Source organism: Oncorhynchus kisutch, linkage group LG6 (assembly GCF_002021735.2).
Source record: "Oncorhynchus kisutch isolate 150728-3 linkage group LG6, Okis_V2, whole genome shotgun sequence".
Classification (NCBI taxonomy): Eukaryota; Metazoa; Chordata; class Actinopteri; order Salmoniformes; family Salmonidae; genus Oncorhynchus; species Oncorhynchus kisutch.
In genome coordinates, this window is record NC_034179.2 from 62,193,070 (window position 1) to 62,209,506 (window position 16,437).

General features: G+C 44.0%; 1 protein-coding gene across 1 annotated transcript; it reads right to left on the reverse strand.

Moving 5' to 3' along the window:
* Nucleotides 1–144: 144 nt before the first annotated feature.
* Nucleotides 145–15,532, reverse strand: LOC109893137 (myc-associated zinc finger protein-like). The gene is made up of 7 exons (XM_020486203.2): nt 14,568–15,532; nt 14,103–14,253; nt 6,479–6,846; nt 6,050–6,318; nt 2,698–2,761; nt 1,873–2,044; nt 145–1,664 (listed from the first exon to the last, which is right to left on the reverse strand). Exons 1-7 carry the CDS (start codon nt 14,598–14,600, stop codon nt 1,333–1,335), a joined length of 1,389 nt encoding a protein of 462 aa, XP_020341792.1. The 5' UTR covers nt 14,601–15,532; the 3' UTR covers nt 145–1,332.
* Nucleotides 15,533–16,437: the final 905 nt, after the last annotated feature.

The window sequence follows — 16,437 nt, forward strand, 5'->3', positions numbered from 1 at the left end:
GGGCTAGCAAAGGACAGGAGAAAAGGTGGGGGAGGGTTAGGCCACTGGTGTAAGCAATGCCATGGACAATAGATCAACGGTTCATAGAATCTCTATTCAGATTATCATAACTACATCTATATAGAGACAACAAACAAACAAACGTTTTTTAAGAATTACATTTTTCTCCAGAGACATAATCATTTTCTATTCTACTGGCACCTCTGATATCAGATGCTGTACATGTTCACAGATAAAGTGCATATAGGTTATACATACTACCGCTTTAATACAGTGACATTAACAGAGGAAATTCTACACCAACAGATGAACAGTCTAGAATGCAATCTCACAAAAACGCGTCACAAAAGTACAAATACTTTTCAGACCAATTCAACTTTGAGAGAATTAAAAATCAGAGCATCCAGACTAATAACAACAAGATCATAGGAAGCAAAGAAAGACGAGCATTCAGTGGCCAAATATACAGACAAATAAATACCCATTTGATGCTATCTGTCTATAAGTGATATGGTAAAGTTACATGGTGATGACATGTTTCTGTTGAAAAGGCAACAGTCCTTTCTTGGGATACTGTTCATCTTAAAAAGCAAAAAGCCAATGTAGGACCACAGCTCAGTCTGGGTGATCATATACTGTATAATCAATATTTCCAAGGAAAAGAAATAGCAATGCATTTGTAAAATCCCAAACATCTTTATGGGAGTTTGGGTTCTATGTGAATGGAAAAGTTACATATTGAACAGGAAAACATTCTCTTTCGTTCAGTAGAATTTGATACAAAAAAAAGGGGGATTCCACAATCTCTCCTTTCCTCTTCTCTCTGGTGGCCACCAATGGCAGTTGATAAAGTGACTGTTGCGTAAACAACAGCAACATCTTAAATAGGATCAAATACAAAGATTCCAGGCTGTATTACAACCAGCTGTGATTGGGAGTTCCATAGGGCGGCACACAATTGGCCCAGTGTTGCCTGTGCCTACCCCAGTGTTGCCTGGACCTACCCCGGGTTTGGCCGGGGTAGGCCATCATTGTAAAATAAGAATTTGTCATTAACTGACTTGCCTAGTAAAATAAAGGTTTAAAAAAACAAATGGGGCCCTGGGGGGTGAATGCCCCTATATGCTGATCCTGGGCCAGTATTTCATTTTCCCCATTAATGGTTAGGATTGGGGGAAGGGAAACTGATCCAGGGCCTGTACTTAGGAGAAATTTCACCCCGGTGCCACATCCAATCCTCTTTCAAGCTGTCCTAACTGCAGTCTATACGGCACCCCTTTACCTCCATCCCCTCTCCCACTTCCCCCTCCCTCTCTCCAATGGGCCTGGCTGCTAGCTGAGAGGCTGGGGGGCGATGCTGGAGCAGTCAGTGACCAGCAGGCCCACGGTTGAGCTGCCTGACAGAGACACGGCCACAGCCATGGTACCGGTCCCCGCGGGGCTACTGCTGGGGCTGGGGGCGCCCTGGACCTGGGTGACGGCGTGGGTGCCCATGTGGCCCTGGAGCTGGGTGGGTGTCTTGCACTGCACCCCACACAGTTGGCACAGCAGCACCCCGCCGGCACCGGCCCCGCCGAACATGCCCCGCGTCCCTCCGCTCTCCTTCCACTCCTGGCCGTGGTGTTTCTGAGCGTGGACACGCAGATAGGTGAGGGTAGTGAAGCCTGGAGGGAGATGGGAGGGAGAGGGAGGAAGAGAGCGGGAGAGAGAGCATTGAGAAATAAGAAAAGGCGAGGAACAAAAGATGAGGAACAAAAGAGAAGGACATATGAGAGATGAGGAATGAGAGAGGGATACCTGTGTAACCACCTCTATTACACAGGTATTCTCCTCTCCTTTCACACGTAAAAAATAACATGGAAGTCCACTCACTGCGGTTGCACAGGTGGCAGGCGTGGTGCTGTGATTGGTTGTGGACCCTCATATGATCGGTGATGTAGGCGGCAGAGAGGAGCTTGCCACAGATGTGGCACGGCACCTTCTCCTCGTGGCGAATCAGGTGGGCACGGAGACGGTCCCGCGTGGCGAAGGCAGACGTGCAGGTCTGTGTAGCACACGCGCCCGCACACACATACACAAAACCATTGTTGAAGCTTGGACATTTTGACATTTTTCTTCGCCACTATATTTTAGAAGCTAAGCAGGTCAATGCCATTAAATTGCCTATAACACATTCATATAGTGTATACATAGAAGCAAGGGACATACAACAGGAAACAAGTTTGAAAATAGGGAGAAAGAACAAGGCAAGAGTTCAAATGTTGTCCCCCACGAATGATGCAGTTTCTGGGAGATCGGTCATTCAGGGCCAGAGGAGTAGCTTTTAAGGGTTTTTCACAAAATCCAAAATAGTGTAAAATCCATCATGACAAACCTTATGCGTCCCTGAGTTAAATTTGCTCCTTGTGAGCCGGGACCTATGTACCGAATGGAATGACTTTAGGTCAAACCGGTTGAGGGGCATGACCTTTCAAAGTTAGCATTTTCATCGCTTTTTATAGCGCCACCATCTGGCCAATCAGTGTCATTTTGTAAATGACTGATCTTTATGGCAAGACCCATCTGAGATATCACAAGTGACTTACTAACTGTGACAAATGGACGGAGACAGATTCATTGCGAGGGTCAATAATACATGCAGAGAGTAGAAAAAGAGAGAGTGAAAGCGTTAAAGTGAGTTAGAAAGAAGAGGATTACCGGGCACTTGAAGGGTCTCTCAGTGGAGTGCACCTGTCTGACGTGACTGTTGAGGTGGTCGGGTCTAGAACAGACAGGAGAAAGGATTAAGATCCCACGTGTGTCTTATCTGTGTCTTTTCGGTCATTTCTCGTCGATAGAGCTACCCTTGCAAAACAGACAGTCACTTAGAACTGTATTCTATTAGAACTCCAGACTAATTTCACAAATGTGTGCATGTACATACACATTACCAGTCAAAAGTTTGGACACACCTACTCATTCAAGGGTTTTTCTTTATTTTTACTATTTTATACATTGTAGAATAATAGTGAAGACATCAAAACTATGAAATAACACAAATGGAATCATGTAGTAAGCAAAAAATCTAAATATATTTTATATGAGATTCTTCAAAGTAGCCACCCTTTGCCTTGATGACAGCTTTGCACACTCTTGGTATTCTCTCAACAGCTTCACCTGGAATGCTTTTCCAACAGTCTTGAAGGAGTTCCCACATATGCTGAGCATTTGTTGGCTGCTTTTCCTTCACTCTGCAGTCCAACTCATCCCAAACCATTTAAATTGGGTTGAGGTCGGGTGATTGTGGAGGCCAGGTCATCTGATGCAGCACTCAATCACTCTCCTTCTTGGCCAAAGAGCCCTTACACAGCCTGGAGGTGTGTTTTGGGTCATGGTTCTGTTAAAAAACAAATGATAGTCCCACTAAGCGCAAACCAGATGGGATGGCGTATCGCTGCAGAATGCTGTGGTAGCCATGCTGGTTAAGTGTGCCTTGAATTCAAAATAAATCACAGACAGTGTCACCAGCAAAGCACCCCCACACCATCACACCTCCTCCTCCATGCTTTAAACTGATTTATCTTTTGACAAACATATCAAGACTTTCAAGGACAGCTTTTTTCCATCTACGTAAAATTGCAAAAATCAGGAACTTTCTGTCCAAAAATTATGCAGAAAAATGAATCCATGCTTTTGTTCTAGGTTTGACTACTGCAATGCTCTACTTTCTGGTTACCCGGATAAATCACTAAATAAACTTAAATTAGTGCTAAATACGGCTGCTAGAATCCTGACTAGAACAAAAAAATGTGATCATATTACTCCAGTGCTAGCCTCCCTACACTGGCTTCCTGTTAAGGCAAGGGCTGATTTCAAGGTTTTACTGCTAACCTACAAAGCATTACATGGACTTGCTCCTACCTATCTTTCCGATTTGGTCCTGCCGTACATACCTACAGGTACGCTACGGTCACAAGACGCAGGCCTCCTAATTGTCCCTAGAATGTCTAAGCAAACAGCTGGAGGCTTTCTCCTATAGAGCTCCATTTTTATGGAATGGTCTGCCTACCCATGTGAGAGACGCAGACTCAGTCTCAACCTTTAAGTCTTTACTGAAAACTCATCTCTTCAGTGGGTCATATGATTGAGTGTAGTCTGGCCCAGGAATGTGAAGGTGAACGGAAAGGCTCTGGAGCAACGAACCGCCCTTGATGTCTCTGCCTGGCCGGTTCACCTCTCTCCACTGGGATTCTCTGCCTATAACCCTATTACAGGGGCTGAGTCACTGGCTTACTGGTGCTCTTCCATGCCATCCCTAGGAGGGGTGCGTCACTTGAGTGGATTGAGTCACTGACGTGGTCTTCCTGTCTGGGTTGGCGCCCCCCCTTGGGTTGAGCCGTGGCGGAGATCTTTCTGGGCTATACTCGGCCTTGTCTCAGGATGGTAAGTTGGTGGTTGAAGATATCCCTCTAGTGGTGTGGGGGCTGTGCTTTGGCAAAGTTGGTGGGGTTATATCTTGCCTGTTTGGCCCTGTCCGGGGGTATCATCGGATGGGGCCACAGTGTCTCCTAACCCCTCCTGTCTCAGCCTCCAGTATTTATGCTACAGTAGTTTATGTGTCGGGGGGCTAGGGTCAGTCTGTTATATCTGGAGTATTTCTCCTGTCTTATCCGGTGTCCTGTGTGAATTTAAGTATGCTCACTCTAATTATCTCTCTCTCTCTCCCGGAGGACCTGAGCCCTAGGACCATGCCTCAGGACTACCTGGCATGATGACACCTTGCTGTCCCCAGTCCACCTGGCCATGCTGCTGCTACTGTGATTATTATTATTATTATTATTATTATTATTTGACCATGCTGGTCATTTATGGACATTTGAACATCTTGGCCATGTTCTGTTATGATCACCACTCGGCACAGCCAGAAGAGGACTGACCACCCCTCATAGCCCGGTTCCTCTCTAGGTTTCTTCCTAGGTTTTGGCCTTCCTAGGGAGTTTTTCCTATCCACCGTGCTTCTACACCTTCATTGCTTGCTGTTTTGGGGTTTTAGGCTGGGTTTCTGTACAGCACTTTTATATATCAGCTGATGTAAGAAGGGTATATAAATACATTTGATTTGATTTACGGTGGGATCCACACATGCAGAGATCATCTGTTCACCTACTCTGCATCTCACAAAGACACGGCGGTTGGAACCTAAAATCTCATCAGACCAAATGACAGATTTCTACCGGTCTAATGTCCATTGCTAGCAAGTCTCTTCTTCTTATTTGTGTCTTTTAGTAGTGCTTTCTTTGCAGCAATTCGACCATGAAAGCCTGATTCACGCAGTCCCCTCTGAACAGTTTATGTTGAGATGTGTCTGTTACTTGAACTCTGCAAAGCATTTATTTGGGCTGCAATTTCTGACGCTGGTAACTCTAATGAACTTATCCTCTGCAGCAGAGGTAACTCTGGGTCTTCCTTTCCTGTGGCGGTCCTCATGAGAGCCAGTTTATCATAGCGTTTGATGGTTTTTGCGACCGCACTTGAAGAAATGTTCAAAGTTCTTGACATTTTCCAGATTGACTGACCTGTCTTAAAGTAATGATGGACTGTTGTTTCTTGCCATAATATGGACTTCTTTTACCAAATAGGGCTATCTTCTGTACACCACCCCTACGTTGTCACAACATAACTGATTGGCTCAAATGAACTTTTAACAAGGCACACCTGTGAATTGAAATGCATTCCAGGTAACTACCTCATGAAGCGGTTGAGAGAATGCGAAGTGTGCAAAGCTGTCAACAAGGCAAATGGTGGCTACTTTGAAGAATCTCAAATATAAAATATATTTTGATTTGCTTAACACTTTTTTAGTGACTACATGATTCCATATGTGTTATTTCATAGTTTTAATGTCTTCACTATTATTCTGCAATGTAGAAAATACAAAAAATTAAGAAAATCCTGGAATGAGTAGGTAGGTGTGTCCAAACTTTTGACTGGTACTGTATGTGCATGTGTGTATACTTGTTTCACAATTGAACCCTCCCCCCTCCCACCACCCAGTCATCCCCCTTCTCACCGTGAGAATCCCTTGGCGCAGTGGGGGCAGACGTAAGGTTTCTCCACCCCTCCTTGGTGTGAGCGTACATGGTAGCTCATGCGGTCTTTCCTCTTGAAGCGCTGCTGGCAGATGGGGCAGTGGTAGGGCTTTTCGTCCGAGTGGGAAAGCCGGTGGCGGTTCAGGTGGTACACATCTCGGAAGGCCTTCCCACAGGCCTCACATGCATGGTTCTTCCTCACCTGGTTGGGGCTAGGGTTGGGGTAGGGTTGAGGCCCCTGGTTCTGGTTCTAGGTTTAATGAGAAGAAAGGGACAGTTGGCTAGTGCTGGCTGTGGGGTAAGTATAGCTACTCTGGCTACATTGCGCAATAAAGTAGGCGAGGAGAGAGCGAGAACGGCTTAGGGAGCAGCAAATGATTCATTTTATGAGAAAACAGGCACCAACCAACCTGTACCATTGTCCCGGCAACCACAACTGCAGCTTGGAGCACCTGGGGCGCAGCCATGGTGACGGTCGCTGGGGCGATGGCCACCGCAACAGGTTGGCCCTCCTGGTTTCCAAGTGGGGAGGGTTGGGGGAGGGATACTGCGGGAGGAGGATGAGAGGGCAGAGAGAGGTGGAGGAGGGAGAGAGGGATTGTTTGCCGCCCCCCTCCTCCTCCCTTGCTCCCGTCCTCCCTCTCTCTGGCTGCTCTGTCCTTCATTTTGATGCCAGTGTGCACCGACTGATGGCGCCGGAGGTTGTAGTTGTTCTTAAACTGCTTGTTACATGTTGCGCAGATGTGTGTGGGCCGGCCAGGCTTGGAGACGGCCTTTTCTAAAGGAGAGATGGAAAATAAAGAGAGAGGAAAGAGAGAGAGAAAGATAGAGGGGAAAGGGAAAGAGGGAAAACAAAAGTGTGAGAGAACGTAACTCCTGAAAGGGAAATAAGGGTAGAGATTGTGGGTTAGGATTCCTACATGGGCCTGACATAATGAATAATTAAGCTATTGGATCCCTCTACATTTGTATACTGTAAGTTGTTTAGGATGAAAGCATCTGGTGAATGACCACCCAGCAAGCACATTTGGTTCCTTGGAAGTTGTGAGAATGTACGTTTTTGATTTCCCATCGGTTCTGGGAATGAAGCCATAAGTTTCTTGACCCCTGACCGGTAAAACGCAAAGCTTTCTAAACATTTTGAGAACAGAAGTGAACATTTTGCCTGTTCTGTGAACGTTCATTTTTATATTGCAGGGAGGTTCTAAGAACATTTTACTCTGGTTTCCTGAAAGTTTTTCTGGAAGGTTTTATTAAGGTTCTGAGAAGGGAAATTATAGGTAATTTGATGGTAATTAAATAACGTTCTGAGAACATGTTTCTGTAAAACTTTTAATAACACTGCTAACTTAGTTTGGGTTAACTGTTTTGAAATCCAAGCATAGATAGGACACATGGAAGTAAATTTGCTTAGGCATTAAACATGCAAAACATTTACTTTTGATTGTGGCACAACATCAGTGAGGTTCAAACCTATGATCTTCTGTTCTTTATCTATAGAATTAGTCCACTGCGCCACCAGGATGAACTAGAATGGCAATTTTTTTCACATTTTTGTCTTTTCAAACAGACCCCATTTCAAAGGAAACAACCACTCATTAAGATCAGGTGTGGCCAATTAGTTGGTGTAGCCAACACATTTAATAAGATAGAGGATGGAAAGAGTTTTGTTTATTCTGAGAACGGAATGTATATGTTTTTAAATAACATTCTTAGAACATTCTCTGAACGTTAATAAAGTTTTCTTGTTTTTTTTTATGGAAAGTTTTCTTAACATTCTCGGAACAATGAGAACATGACTTTAAATAGAACCATGAGGAAACCTGCAGCAAACGTTATGCTGAAGTACTGAAATTCCCACAGAAGAACGTTGTTTCTTATCATTCTTGGGACAATGTGAGAATATGACTTTAAATAGAACCATGAGGAAATCTGTAACAAAAGTTATGCTGAATTACTGAAATTCACACAGAAGAATATGTTTCTTAACCTTCTCTGAACTATTTGAGAACATTCTCAAAGTCAAACCAGTTGGAGAACATCTGAGAATTGGAGAACATCCAAATGTGTAATTAAATGTAACTATGTTTGAACTTTTAGTAAACGTAGTAGTTCTGTTAAAGTCAGGGGCACAACTTTCACTGGGAGAAATTGCATTTTTGTCCCCTCTTAGTTTTATCATTGCACTGTGATACCAAAAATGGCATTTGTATGTTTAGGTCCATGCGCACGCCTTAGAACGGTCGGGTAGGCTGTTTGGAGGTTTCATACAGCTGGATTTAGGACCACATGTACACCAAAGAGCGGGTGGATAGGCTGTGTGAAGGCAAAGCTTTTGAAAAGCTGGCTGGACCAGCACAGGAGAGTTGAACAGAGGCAGCTGCTCTCAGGGTGTATGTGTTGAGCTCTTTCTCTGAGTTGTAAAAGCATGCAAAGCAGAAACTGGCTACTCTTTAGTTGACTGATGTAGCTGGAAAGGTAACTGCTGTTTAACTTAATAGAAGAAAAAAACGAGTGTTCCCAGTGCTGAACTAGTAGTGTAACTGATATGTAACTTTAGCTGATGTTTTATACCCTCTTGACTGAGGTGAATGAATAGTAGTTACCACAGTCAGTTCACCTCTAGCCTGTAGCATTCTGTCAGATAGCGATATGAGGTGGCATTTATTAATATCTAACAGCTGTTTGTATGGAAATGTTCTGTAGCCTTTTTTTCTCATTTCAACAGAAGTAAATGAACTTCGCTAGCTTTCACCAGTTGATGTACCATCAGAGAGAGAGCTGGCCAAAAGTAGGTATTATTTATGCCTCATTCACATTAGACCTGAATCAAACAATGAAACCAGCAGCCAAACGATTGAAGACGGATAATTATGATGTTTTTTGTTGTTGTGGAATGTGAGTTTTTATTCGAGGCAGTATAGCAATGTAATGTTATTGATTTGTCAGTTTCCCTAACTAACTCCCTATTTTTATAACTGACACAGTAATAAACAGCTCTACAGGCTTCACTGTTATGGTGCACCGTCAGTACACAACAATATGATCATCATGTCTTAGCAGGATCAGATGGCGACAGTTTAATTTTATTTGTATTTCACTAGGCAAGTCAGTTATTTGAACAAGGGACTGCAGTGACACCTCTTGCATTGAAATGCAGTGCCTTAGACCGCTGAGCCACTCGGGGGCGCCACTCGGGAGCCCCATAACATACCAAGCAGGGTCAGACAGCCAGGAAAGACCAGTCTACGGAGCTCAGGTGAATTTTGCAGTATATTCACAATATCAGTGAATTTCCATCTTGAATTGATGGATAGACCTACAGTAGCTACAGGAAAGCATTTAAAGATTAAGGTTACAGTCTGGGATCTGACAATAATGGTCATTTCAACTATTGAACCACTGATTCTATTCTGGGATAATAAAATGTATAAATGTACACCAAGGTAATTCTTTGAGCGTTATGCCTCATTTTAGGAGGATCAGGTGGGGATGTGTCTCTGCAGGGTCAGGCAGCCGGGGAAGACCAGTCTGTGACGGAGCTGAGGTGAATTTTAGCAGATACACTATTCTCTCTGTGCAGCAAACAATGGAGAAGACAGAAACTTCAAAGATTGAAACTATTTTAAGGCAGTCTGACAAACCTCCAAAGTTCATTTCCAAACTGTTACAAGGGTTAAATCAGGCATGATTTAACGATGACACAAAGCATGAAAATCAACAATGTGAGGAAGACCTGGTAGAAGATATTGATGATCATGCATGGATACAAATATGATTGAATGCCCAGTCATGTTCATATAATCTTAGACATAAATTACTGCAGTTTAAGACGGTTCCACGGAACGTACTAAACTCAGCAAAAAAAGAAACCTCCTCTCACTGTCAACTGCGTTTATTTTCAGCAAACTTAACATGTGTAAATATTTGTATGAACATTTCTAGGGGGAATGGCCCTAGCCCTCACCCTCCGATCCAACAGGTCCCAGACCTGCTCAATGGGATTGAGATCAGGGCTCTTCACTGGCCATAACAGAACACTGACATTCCTGTCTTGCAGGAAATCACGCACAGAACGTGCAGTATGGCTGGTGGCATTGTCTGCAGGAAGGGTACCACATTAGGGAGGAGGATGTCTTCCCTGTAACGCACAGCGTTGAGATTGCCTGCAATGACAACAAGCTCATTCTGATGATGCTGAGACACACCGCCCCAGACCTTGACGGACCCTCCACCTCCAAACCGATCCCGCTCCAGAGTACAGGCCTCAGTGTAACGCTCATTCCTTCGACGAAAAAAACTAATCCGACCATCACCCCTGGTGAGACAAAACCACGACTTGTCAGCGAAGAGCACTTTTTGCCAGTCCTGTCTCGTCCAGCGACAGTGGGTTTGTGCCCATAGGCGACGTTGTTGCCGGTGATGTCTGGTGAGGACCTGCCTTACAACAGGCCTACAAGCCCTCAGTCCAGCCTCTCTCAGTCTATTGTGGACGGTCTGAGCACTGATGGACAGATGGCGTGTGCATTCCCAGTGTAACTCGGGCAGTTGTTGTTGCCATCCAAGATTAAAGGTATATACTGGGCAACTTTCATAAGGTCTGCATGCCTTATATGGAATACAGTATGACAAAAGGAGTCAGTATTGAAAACATGCCCACGTCAGGGGAGATACCTATTTAGGTAATCGCTAGGTGCTGGACTGCTCAGTCCTGGCCCTGGGGGTCAACCGTCCTGTGGGTTGTCACTCTGGCCTTGGCATAACACACCCAAAACCAATAATGAATGGGATTCTGGCCTTCTAGGCAGTGTTCCTCTGTCCAGTGTCTGTCTTCTTTTGCCCATCTTAATCTTTTATTTTAATTGGCCAGTCTGAGATATGGATTTTTCTTTGCAACTCTGCCTAGAAGGCCAGCATCCCGGAGTCACTTCTTCACTGTTGACGTTGAGACTGGTGTTTTGCAGGTACTATTTAAATGAACTGCCAGTTAAGGACTTGTTTCGCAAACCAGACACTCTAATGTACTTGCTCAGTTGTGCACCAGGGCCTCCCACTCCTCTTTCTATTCTGGTTAGAGACAGTTTGCACTGTTCTGTGAAGGGAGTAGTACAAAGCGTTCTACGGGATCTTCAGTTTCTTGGCAATATCTCACATGGAATAGCCTTCATTTCTCAAAAGAAGAACAGACACAAGTTTCAGAAGAAAGTTATTTGTTTATGGACATTTTTGAGCCTGTAATCGAACACACAAATGCTGATGCTTCAGATACTCAACCCGTCCCTAAAAGAAGGACAGTTTTATTGTGCCTCTTTAATCAGAACAAGAGTTTTCAGCTGTGCTTACATAATTGCAAGTGGGTTTTCTAATGATCAATTAGCCTTTTAAAATAATAAACTTGGATTAGCTAACACAACGTGCCATTGGAACACAGGAGTGATGGTTGCTGATAATGGGCCTCTGTACGCCTACATACACTGCTCCAAAAAAATAAAGGGAACACTTAAACAACACAATGTAACTCCAAGTCAATCACACTTCTGTGAAATCAAACTGTCCACTTAGGAAGCAACACTGATTGACATTCAATTTCACATGCTGTTGTGCAAATGGAATAGACAACAGGTGGAAATTATAGGCAATTAGCAAGACACACCCAATAAAGAAGTGGTTCTGCAGGTGGTGACTACAGACCACTTCTCAGTTACTATGCTTCCTGGCTGACGTTTTGGTCACTTTTGAATGCTGGCGGTGCTTTCACTCTAGTGGTAGCATGAGACGGAGTCTACAACCCACACAAGTGGCTCAGGTAGTGCAGCTCATCCAGGATGGCACATCAATGCGAGCTGTGGCAAGAAGGTTTGCTGTGTGTCAGCGAAGTGTCCAGAGCATGGAGGCGCTACCAGGAGACAGGCCAGTACATCAGGAGACGTGGAGGAGGCCGTAGGAGGGCACCAACCCAGCAGCAGGACCGCTACCTCAGCCTTTGTGCAAGGAGGAGCACTGCCAGAGCCCTGCAAAATGACCTCCAGCAGGCCATAAATGTGCATGTGTCTGCTCAAACGGTCAGAAACAGACTCCATGGGGGTGGTATGAGGGCCCGACGTCCACAGGTGGGGGTTGTGCTTACAGCCCAACACCGTGCAGGATGTTTGGCATTTGCCAGAGAAAACCAAGATTGGCAAATTCGCCACTGGCGCCCTGTGCTCTTCACAGATGAAAGCAGGTTCACACTGAGCACGTGAAAGACGTGACAGTCTGGAGACGCAGTGGAGAACGTTCTGCTGCCTGCAACATCCTCCAGCATGACCGGTTCGGCAGTGGGTCAGTCATGGTGTGGGGTGGCATTTCTTTGGGGGGGCCGCACAGCCCTCCATGTGCTCGCCAGAGGTAGCCTGACTGCCATTAGGTACCGAGATGAGATCCACAGACCCCTTGTGAGACCATATGCTGGTGCGGTTGGCCCTGGGTTCCTCCTAATGCAAGACAATGCTAGACCTCATGTGGCTGGAGTGTGTCAGCAGTTCCTGCAAGAGGAAGACATTGATGCTATGTGGACTAGCCCACCCGTTCCCCAGACCTGAATCCAATTGAGCACATCTGGGACATCATGTCTCGCTCCATCCACCAACGCCACATTGCACCACAGACTGTCCAGGAGTTGGCAGATGCTTTAGTCCAGGTCTGGGAGGAGATCCCTCAGGAGACCATCCGCCACCTCATCAGGAGCATGCCCAGGCGTTGTAGGGAGGTCATACAGGCACGTGGAGGCCACACACACTACTGAGCCTCATTTTGACTTGTTTTAAGGACATTACATCAAAGTTGGATCAGCCTGTAGTGTGGTTTTCCACTTACATTTTGAGTGTGACTCCAAATCCAGACCTCCATGGGTTGATACATTTGATTTCCATTGATAATTTGTGTGATTTTGTTGTCAGCACATTCAACTATGTAAAGAAAAAAGTATTTAATAAGAATATTTCATTAATTCAGATCTAGGATGTTATTTTAGAGTTTTTGGACCAGTGTATATATCCATAAAAAGAAATCTGCCGTTTCCAGCTACAATAGTCATTTACAACATTAACAATATCTACACTGTATTTCTGATCAATTTGATGTTATTTTAATGGGTAAAAAATGTACTTTTATTTCAAAAACAAGGACATTTCGAAGTGACCCCAAACTTTTGAACGGTAGTGTATGGTTCTCAGAACATTATGTGCGTGCTGGGCAGAAACTGTGATGTAATAAAAAAAATAATGAGTGAATCGTCTACATCTGTGATGGTGAGAGCAGTGCAACAATATTAAATTTCTTTGTCTTTTTTTTATCTCTCTCACAACCTCTCATTTTAGTCTCTCTCTCTCTCTCTCTACCTCTCTCTACCCCTCTCCACCCCTCTCTGTCTGTCACAAACATATGCAACAGACACAGGGAGTGTGAAAAGGACATTATTTCCTGAAGTAAGAAATCCCATGGTTCAGGGTGGGGCTGAAGAGATATCAGATTGTATGTGCGTGTTTTCAGCTTTTATATGTAAAGAGAGGACATCAAGGTGCTTCCGCTGAGTCTGCAGCAGCCGTGACTCTTGACAACAAGAAAAACTTCCTCTGCCCCTCCACCCCCCTCCTATCCAGTAGTTTATTGTGGATTCCATATGTGTTTATTGAATTAGAATAATATTGAATAAACATAGTGGTCCTCCGTGGCTCAGTCAGTAGAGCATGATGCTTGCAATGCCAGGATTCGATTTCCGCTGGGACCACGCATAATTTTTTTAATGTGTGTCGCTTTGGTTAAAAGTGTCTTATAAATGGCATATATTATTATTCTAATATTATCATTATAGACTTGTGGAATTGATCAATTGAGTAAATTGTACCTGATCCTGGCTGTATCTCAAATGGCAACCGCCACCCTATTCCACACACAGTGCGCTACTTTTGACCCGAGCCATATGGCTGCTGGTCAAAAGTAGTGTACTATATAAGGAATAGGGTGCCTTTTGGGATATAGAACCTGCATGCTCACCAGGTAAAGGCTCTTCATTCAGGGCGGCTGTGTCCACTGTGGATGGGGGCGGGGCTATGTGCTCTGTAGGGGGGTTCTGGGCGGAGCCAGTCATGTCTGGAAGCAGCTCTGATTGGAGGGCTGTCTCAGACTGGGTCTGTGAGGGCGGAGTCTGGGGAAATGAGAGCAAGAATTAGCTGCTGAGGCTTGAAATACACATCATTGGGGGATCATGCCACCTTTGACCCCAGTCAGCACACACACAAGCTCTCACTCTTGCCCTCATAATCAATACTACAACAAATCTGTAAGGGGCACAGTTGGCAAATTGTCAGCTTAAGACTTATATGACATCACAAACATAATAAGCATGTGTATGATCCCAGGATCCCTGAGCATTCACTTCTGCATCCATAGCACTCTGAAGAGTGAGACATTAAACACAATTTGTATCTTTCTTTCTCTGACACACACACACAAACTTACCTGAAACAGAAAATTACTCCAAGAAGAATCCATTTTGAAGCAGGATGATGTTAGATACTTTTAGTCCAAGAGTCAAAACTAGAAATATATATCCACCTGAGACTTGGGCGCCAACCAACCATAGGCTGGGGCCAACTGATGAATCACTCCACCTGCTATAATGTCTGCAGCCTACCTAGTTCCTCTCTGCAGTTTCAAATATCAAAGGTGAATATCTCTGTGTGAAAGTTTAAATCGCGGTGCATTCAATAGCATAAATTATTATTGAAGATGAATGATCAATTTTGAAAGGCTGTCAGTTATATGACAATATTTTTTGACAGTAATGATAATGTTCAACTAAAATGTTATATGGTGTGGGACGAAAGGATGCAACATGATATTATAACTAAAATGCGACAAAATGGTTGATGCATGCTTTTAATGATGCATTTACAATGCAATTTACATTGTATATTTATATTATAGCCTAAGAAGAAATCCTATTCTCAAATCCATGCAAAATTTGGGTATTACAAATAACGAAAAAATATAAAAAGTAATAATAATAAGTCCGCAGTTGTTTGTAAATACGTGGACGAAGAGTCATTTATTTCGATAGCTCCGAGAGGCCAAAGCGGTGGTGGATTCCAAAGCCTCGGTGTTGCGTAAAATCGTGTCCCTATCTAGAGAGTCCCCGATCGGCCGCAATCGAAAGCTTCGCCTCGGTTTTTCAAACGAGAGGACGACATCTTTCTTTTTTTTTCTATTTCTCTCTCCCTCCCACCCTCGCTGTCTTTCTTCCTTTTATTTTTTTTACATCTCTTCTCCTCTCCCCTCTCTATCTATCCCCCGCCGCCGTGTCCCCTGTTTAAAGGGAAAGTATTTAGTGTAGCTTATGCACCCTCCTCTCTGTTCCCGTCTCCTCCGTGGCGTGCGCTGTTTTCAATAGACCCGTGCATCCGTCTTCTTGCCCCCGCGAGTTCGGCCGACATAAATCACGCGCATCTTAAAGGTAAATATACATGCTTCAGGTGCAACAGCTTCACAGTCATAGGAATATACATCAAAATGACAATTTTTTTTTTGTTTTCAATAGATTGTTAAGGCTAGAAGTGAGGTAGGCTAATGCTCCAGAGATACTGGACTTCTTACTCATATCTGCATCTCTGGCTGTAAAATAATGCTGCTGCAAATTTGACTGTTGTAGGAGAGTTACAATGGCTATTCTATCAAACTTCAAATGACTGGAACAATACACAAGGCAGAACAGAACATCTAGGTTAATTAATGGTCAGTGGCCCAAGCCCAGTTCAGACAGGAGGGGAATCAGATTGCTATTATCTCCAGGAACTTAACTTTTGGTTTATACTTTCATTTGTTGCGCTACTAGTAGTGCCTATTGATGTTTAGGAGGCAGCTACAGTAGCTGGAAGATACCATCTTCTGTTTTTAGTTCATTGAATGTATTTTATTTCATCTGGGTGCTTACATCACTGTGAGCACCCTGGTACTACTCGTAGCCCCCTTTCTTCTCAGTCTTTGAAAACACTGAGCAAGAACAACTTGTGCATTGAAGACTGATGTGTTTGATGTCTTTTAATAATATCTTTGCAGAGCTACAGAAAAGCCCTAAAAGACAGCCTTGATGTCACTCTTAATTTCTTGGTTGTTCTGTGATAAATACACTGAGTGTACAAAACATTATGAACAATGTCCTTTCTTTCCATGACATAGATTGACCAGGTGAATCTAGGTGAAAGCTATGATCCCTTATTGAGGTCACTTGTTAATTCCAGTTCAATCAGTGTAGAGGAAGGGGGGAGACAGGTTATAAAAGGATTTTTAAGCCTTGAGACAATTGAGATATGGATTGTGTATATGTGCCATT

Coding starts and splice junctions, on each gene's coding strand:
- LOC109893137 (XM_020486203.2), bottom strand. CDS start 14,600: ATGGATTCTTCTTGGAGTAATTTTCTGTTTCAG. Junction 6,847..14,102: donor GAATGAAGAGCCTTTACCTG/GTGAGCATGCAG, acceptor TCTCTCCTTTAG/AAAAGGCCGTCTCCAAGCCT. Junction 6,319..6,478: donor TTGCCGGGACAATGGTACAG/GTTGGTTGGTGC, acceptor CATTAAACCTAG/AACCAGAACCAGGGGCCTCA.